The 7,396-nt window shown below is 55.2% G+C and overlaps 1 protein-coding gene across 1 annotated transcript; it reads left to right on the top strand.

The window, feature by feature from the left end:
• The first annotated feature begins 1,338 nt into the window (after positions 1-1,338).
• CRYAB (crystallin alpha B) lies at positions 1,339-7,376 on the top strand. The gene is made up of 3 exons (XM_064173033.1): positions 1,339-1,735; positions 4,836-4,958; positions 7,026-7,376. Exons 1-3 carry the CDS (start codon positions 1,538-1,540, stop codon positions 7,227-7,229), a joined length of 525 nt encoding a protein of 174 aa, XP_064029103.1. The 5' UTR covers positions 1,339-1,537; the 3' UTR covers positions 7,230-7,376.
• Positions 7,377-7,396: the final 20 nt, after the last annotated feature.

The following is a 7,396-nucleotide window of genomic DNA, read 5'->3' as shown; positions in this document are numbered from 1 at the left end:
GCACTCACTGCCTCTGGGAGTGAAGGCTGCAGACTGCAAGGGTTTAATCGGGCAGATTCCACAGGGGGGAGTGTGTGATAAAAAGATGGACCAAAAATAGCCACGGGCCCAGGCCCCAGCCTGCCTGGCCAGGGTGACAGAGGGAAGCTTCTCGCTGCATTCCAGCTGAGAGTGCAGGCACCGCGGGCAGGGGCACCTCGGGAACATCCTGAGCCTCTTCCCAGCCTCTGAGAGCCTCTCCTCGAGCAGGGGGTGCAGGAGGCAAATGGGAAGCTGAAGTAGGAGAAAGTGGGACAGAGCTCAGGCTCTGCTGCCTGTGGTGCTCCCAAGGGCAGGCTTAGTGGAGCTCCTTGTCTCCTGAAAGCAGAGATTTGCTTCAGCCCGTGTCTCTGCAGAATGGAGGAGCAGCTGCACTGCTGCTGATGTGCAGGGCAAGTGGAGAAGGTATCCATGGCCTGAGCTGTTGCACAGAGCAAATTCTGCTCCCTGTTCTTGCAGGTAAGCTGATAGGAAGAAGGTCAGACCCTAATGCAAGGCACTGGTGAGCTGAGAGTAAGAATGCTCTGCCTCTGAGCCAGGACTTGCACTGGAGTTGGGAGCTCAAAGAGGCAGAAACTCTCTCTGGCTCTCTGAGGACAGCTGCCAGGCTGAGCCCATTCTCCTGATGGAGGCTCAGAGGCGAGGCAGGAATGAAAACAACTGTGTGAATTGAGGCCAATTAGGAGCATAAAGATAGGAAACCAGCTTACTGCAGGGGCAGAGCAGGCAGCTTGCATCCATCCCTGCACCTCAGTGCAGCACCAGGCAGGCTGTTGGCATTCCTGCTTTCTCCCTGCTCCTGGACTCCCCTGAGCTCACAGAACATCAGGCTCCTGTGCTCTCGCCAGCAAAGTGGTTTCTACAGCGAGTAGCAGAGCAGAGGTGCTGGGCTGAAGCCCTGTGGAGAAAGCCACCCTTGGCGTGCACACAGCCCAGTGGGCGTGCACTGAGGCACTGGGGCTCGCTGGGCTGCAGGGAGCTGCGCTGCCAGGGGCACCTCAGCAAAGACCTCCTGCTCTCTGTCTAAAACTGGCCTGTGACCTCCTCTGCCAGGAAGAGGCAGAGCTCTGCCCAGGCTGGTGGGTGATGCAGGGATAACAACAGCCCCTTGTCATTCTCCCTGTGAGCCAAAGATAGGAGCTGCATTGATCCCGCTGGCATCCATGGCAGCTGGGAACATCTGCCAAGCCTGCCTGGGACTCTGCAGATAAACAGCACGTGGGCAGCTGGGCACTTTGGCTCCTTGCTGCCCCATCAGGCTCCTTTTCTTCCTCTCCCCTGCCCCCCTCCTCCTCAGCAGCGCGTTCAAATCCCCCAGACAGCTACTGGGCATTGCCGAAGGGACCAGCCCAGGAGTGGGACAATAAAATCCCTGACACCACTGTTCAAGAGGCCTCGGAGGGGGGAAGGCCAGGCCAGCTGCACGGGTATAAAGCTGCCTGGCGCCCCTGGCACAGCACTGCAGCAGTGGCCTGCCAGGCTCCTCCAGCGCACTCCAATGGATATCACCATTCACAACCCCCTCATCCGCAGACCCTTCCTGTCCTGGTTGGCACCGAGCCGTATCTTTGACCAGATTTTTGGAGAGCATCTGCAAGAGTCAGAGCTGCTCCCTGCTTCCCCCAGCATCAGCCCCTTCTTGATGAGATCCCCCCTTCTCCGGATGCCCAGTTGGCTAGAGGCAGGACTCTCGGAGGTAACCTTCCCTTCTTCGTGCTCTTCCTTACTGCTGGGGGGCTGGAGCTGGACAGCCTTGAGAGCTGAGAGCTCTGGGAAGCTGCTTGGAGGTGGTTATTAGGGAAAGGTTGGGGACTGAGCTGTTGGAAGGCAGCAAAGGGGAAAAGGATCTGGTGGTGCTGGTGGATGGGAGGGTGAGCATGAGCCAGCAATGTGCTCTGGGGGCCAGGAGGGGCAATGCCATTCTGGGGTGGATTAGAAGGGCTGTGGTTAGTAGGTCAAGAGAGGTTCTCCTGCCCCTCTGCTCTGCCCTGCTGAGGCCACATCTGGAGTACTGTGGCCAGTTCTGGACTGCCCAGTTCAAGAGGGACATAGAACTGCTGGAGAGAGTCCAGCACAGAGCCACAGAGATGATGAACATCTCTGTTACGAGGAGAGCCTGAAGGAGCTGGGGCTGGGAGCTTGGAGAAAAGGAGACTGAGAGGTGACCTCACCAATGGTTCTAAAGCTGTGCAGGGTGAGTGCCAGGAGGCTGGAGCCAGGCTCTGCTGGGTGATGCCAGTGCCAGCACAAGGAGCAATCACTGGAAGCTGAAGCATAGGGGCATTTTTTTCCCTGTGAAGGTGACAGAAGCCTGGCACAGGCTGCCATGGGGGGCTGTGGAGTCTCCCTCTCTGGAGATAGTCAAACCCTGCCTGGATGTGTTCCTGTGTGCTCTGCTCTAGGAGATCCTTCTTTGGCAGAGGGGTTGGACTGGCTGAGCTTTGGAGGTCCCTTCCAGCCCCTGACATTCTGAGATGCTATGAAAAGGCTGGGGGAAAGGTGCTGTGGCTGTGCCTCTGCCTCTGCTCCATGGCATTAGGCAAGAACCTCTGCATCCTCTGCTGATCTTTTGTGGGTGAGGGCAAATATTGCCATGGCGTTGGGAAAAGAGGCTGTGAGAGCTGATGAGGAAGCCTGATCTCCCTGTCTGCTTGCAAAACTCTCAACGTCAGAAATGAACAGCCCAGGAGAAGTGGGCAGGGGTAGCCAGATCCTCGTGCCAGGGTAGAGTGGGAACTCGTGGTTGCTGAGGGAAAAAGGAGTCAGCTGCCTTGCTTGCAAGTAACTTTTAGAGCTATTCTAAGCCAGGAGAGAGAGAGGAAAGTAATTTGTTCCTAATCTTTGCAGAACATTACCCTAGGTTTAGTGCCCAGAGTCTGGCTGCCCACTAAAGCAGCACAGCTAACACCTGGCTGTCCCAGTGAAGAAATCTTCATCAGTAGTCTAGGAGGAGGAGGAGGAGGAGGAGGAGGAGGAGGAAGCACTTAGACTCCCAGGTCAAACTGTGAAAACCAGAGCTGGCACAGAGGCTGCCTCCACCCCCCAGAGCAGAGCTCCAGGAGGTTCTGACCATGGATACAGCAGGAAGACAGAGGCAGAGACTACATGAGGAAGACTCAGTGCCACCAACGTGACTGAGACAGGCAAAAAAGCAAATTCAACCTCAGGAAGCAGCAAAAAGCAGTATTTGTTAGAGGGGACAAGGGAAGGGGAGGAGGTGAGATTAGCAGCAGGTGCCTCAGAGGCAATGCTGCTCACACTGACACCTTCAGTAGTTTGGGTACTAATGAGAGGAGGTACTGGGGGAAGCCTGGAGGCCTGCAGCTGAGCTGCAGTCAGCTGAACAGTTTGGACTTCTATTGAATCATAGAATCAGGCAGGTTGGAAGAGAGCTCCAAGCTCAGCCAGCCCAACCTAGCACCCAGCCCTGCCCAACCAACCAGACCATGGCACTAAGTGCCCCAGCCAGGCTTGGCTTCAACACCTCCAGCCACAGCAACTCCACCACCTCCCTGGGCAGCCCATTCCAATGCCAATCATTCTCTCTGCCAACAACTTCCTCCTAACATCCAGCCTGAACCTGCCCTGGCACAGCTTGAGGCTGTGTCCCCTTCTTCTGTTGCTGGTTTGTAATGTACAGGCATAGGAACTGGAAACCTCCAGGCACTGTAAAGAGAACTGGCTGCAAAGCCTGCTGCAGGCTGACTGAAAAGTCAGGTTAAATGAATTCAGATTAAGAGAATCTGCTCCTCACTCCCAAGGAGAACATTTCTCCCATGGGATCAGGAGTAAACATTCACACTTGAGATACTGCAGTGATGGGTGTTAAGAGAATAGGCCAGCAAGAGACCAAGCCAGCCAGGTCAGAGTCCCAGGAGGGGATGAAGAGCAGGCAGTGTCTCTGTGGATACCTGCTTGAGTCCTGATGGGCAGAGTCCAATGGGATGGATTCAATAGCTCCAAGTGCAGGGTGCTGCACTTTGGCCACAGCAACCCCATGCAGAGATACAGGCTGGGGTCGGAGTGGCTGAGAGCAGCCAGACAGAGAGGGATCTGGGGGTGCTGATTGATACCCACCTGAACATGAGCCAGCAGTGTGCCCAGGTGGCCAAGAGAGCCAGTGGCATCCTGGCCTGCATCAGCAATGGTGTGGCCAGCAGGAGCAGGGAGGTCATTCTGCCCCTGTACTCTGCACTGGTTAGACCTCACCTTGAGTACTGTGTTCAGTTCTGGGCCCCCCAGTTTAGGAGGGACATTGAGATGCTTGAGTGTGTCCAGAGAAGGGCAACGAGGCTGGGGAGAGGCCTTGAGCACAGCCCTACGAGGAGAGGCTGAGGGAGCTGGGATTGTTTAGCCTGGAGAAGAGGAGGCTCAGGGGAGACCTTATTGCTGTCTGCAACTACCTGAGGGGAGGTTGTGGCCAGGAGGAGGTTGCTCTCTTCTCTCAGGTGGCCAGCACCAGAACGAGAGGACACAGCCTCAGGCTGTGCCAGGGGAGATTTAGGCTGGAGGTGAGGAGAAAGTTCTTCCCTGAGAGAGTCATTGGACACTGGAATGGGCTGCCCGGGGAGGTGGTGGAGTCGCTGTCCCTGGAGCTGTTCAAGGCAGGACTGGACGTGGCACTTGGTGCCATGGTCTGGCCTTGAGCTCTGTGCTAAAGGGTTGGACTTGATGATCTGTGAGGTCTTTTCCAGCCCTGATGATACTGTGATACTGTGTGATACTGTGACTCAGGCAGCCTATTGCAGCTCAAACTCTCACCTGCTCTTCCCTGTGGCCACTTCCTTGTCTTGCAGATGCGACTGGAGAAGGACAAATTTTCAGTCAACCTGGATGTGAAGCATTTCTCCCCCGAGGAGCTCAAAGTGAAGGTGCTTGGGGACATGATAGAGATCCACGGGAAACACGAGGAGCGTCAGGTACTGCTGCTTTGACTGCTGGAGTCACTCTTTCCCCACCCCTGGGGAAAGGAGGAGACTGCAAAACTCCTGTGCTCATCTCTAATGCCTCTAATGCTTTGTTATTGTCATGGATTGAGGGGGAAAACGATGACACTTATCAAGCAATTGCTCTGTGCAGCCCCCAGCCCATCCTGCCTCTGCCCCCAGCTGAACCCAGAATGGGCAGCAACAGGGTGGAGATTTGTTGGTGATGTTGCACAGACTGAGAACTGAAGTGGAAAATCATCTTTGAAATGGGCATTTCTGGGCCTCCCTCTTTCTGAGATGAGGCCAGAAGTGCAGGGAGGCATTCCGAGGGCTACCAATGAACTGCAGTGCTTACAGCAGAGAATGAATCACTGCATTGCTCTGTTCTCTTACCTCCTTCTGAAACAGGCTCATCTGCCAGGCACCCAGCAACAGAACAAGGGGACACAGGGAAGCCAGTTGTGCCAGGGCAGGTCTAGGCTGGATGTGAGGAGGAAGTTGTTGTCAGAGAGAGTGATTGGCATTGGAATGGGCTGCCCAGGGAGGTGGTGGAGTCACCGTCCCTGGAGGTGTTCAAGCCAAGACTGGATGAGGCACTTAGTGCCATGGTCTGGTTGATTGTCTAGGGTTGGGTGCTAGTTTCTCCTGGCTGAGCTTGGAGCTCTCTTCCAACCTGCTCAATTCTATGATTCTCCTTAAAGGTTGTGTTTCTGCTGTCAGTCATCCCACTGCCTGCTTGCCCTGGAGACCTGTGGGGCAACTGAGCAGACAGAAGTCAGAAGCCCTGTCCAAAGCTGTATGGAGCCTGTCCCCATCTCCCAGCCCCACCTCCACCCTCACCTACTTGCCAGATGGAAACAAACATGCATGTTAAAGTAGCTCTGTCACTGGGGTTGTCAGCTCTGAGAGCTCCCAGGAGCACAGATCTGTCAGTCAGGAAAGGCAGCATTGCTTGGAGCTGTTGGAAGCCTGAACCCTGACACAGCCCCTGCAAACAGATAGATATACTTGCTTAGGAGAATAACCAAGCACTATAGCAGAGGTCAGCCCACTAGAAAGCTGCCCACTAGTAGAGCTCTGAACATCCTCAGGGACAGGCATGGTTGGCATCAGATGTAGGTCCAAGAGCAGGCATGGTTGGCATCAGATGTAGGTCCAAGTGTTGCATCTTAAAAGTGGCTTTATAAGGGCTTATAGTGATAGGATGAGAGGGAATGGACTGAAGCTTAGAGAGGGCAGAGGGACACTGGAGATGAGGAAGAAGTTCTTTAGAATGAGGGTGAGGAGACACTGGCACAGGTTGGCCAGGGAGGTTGTGGAGCACAGAGAGGGAGGGTGAGGAGACACTGGCACAGGTTGCCCAGGGAGGTTGTGGAGCACGGAGAGGGAGGGTGAGGAGACACTGGCACAGGTTTGCCCAGGGAGGTTGTGGAGCACAGAGAGGGAGGGTGAGGAGACACTGGCACAGGTTGCCCAGGGAGGTTGTGGAGCACAGAGAGGGAGGGTGAGGAGACACTGGCACAGGTTGCCCAGGGAGGTTGTGGAGCACAGAGAGGGAGGGTGAGGAGACACTGGCACAGGTTGCCCAGGGAGGTTGTGGAGCACAGAAGCACAGAATGTGATCAAAGATCACATTCTGTGCTTCTGTGCTCCACAACCTCCCTGAATGTGTTCAAGGCCAGGTTGGATAAGGCTTTGAGCAACCTGGGCTGGTATGGAGGTGTCCCTGCCCATGACCTAGATGATCTTTAGGGTCCCTTCCACCCAAACCACTCAATCTCTCACTGCCAGCACACCACTGTGCAGTGAAGCCAGGCTCTGACTGGCACAAGAGCTGGAACCTAGACTCATCCTCTAAAGAGGATGCCTGCAGGCACCTGGAGGCAGGAAAGGGCAATGTCTCACTTTGCCCAGCCCTGGCTCTTTACTAAGGCCATCTCACAGTCCAAACTCTTGACTTGGTGAAGAGCTTTCCTTGCAGAGCTGGAGCCTCCCGTGGCTTCAAACGGAACTGAGAGTCTTCTAACCAGGGCTGTCGCCTCTCTTCTCCCTCTGAAGGACGAGCACGGCTTTATTGCCAGGGAGTTCAACAGGAAATACAGGATTCCAGACGATGTGGACCCTCTGACCATAACCTCCTCACTCTCCCTGGATGGTGTCCTGACCGTGAGTGCCCCGAGGAAGCAGAGCGACCTCCCTGAGCGCACCATCCCCATCACCCGGGAGGAGAAGCCTGCCATTGCAGGAGCCCAAAGGAAGTAGCTGCTACTTCAAGTCACCCTAGGAGGGGGGTGGGGGGTGGCCATTCGAGGGCACTTTTCATCAGATGCCAGCTGTACTGGATGGCTGCTCTTATTATTTATGCTGAGTAAGTTTCCTGACAAATAAAACATGACCAAGCAAGCTGCATATAGAGATATTATTCTTTC

Source organism: Pogoniulus pusillus, chromosome 38, assembly GCF_015220805.1.
Source record: "Pogoniulus pusillus isolate bPogPus1 chromosome 38, bPogPus1.pri, whole genome shotgun sequence".
NCBI classification, from domain to species: Eukaryota; Metazoa; Chordata; class Aves; order Piciformes; family Lybiidae; genus Pogoniulus; species Pogoniulus pusillus.
This window is presented reverse-complemented; position numbering and strand designations above follow the sequence as displayed.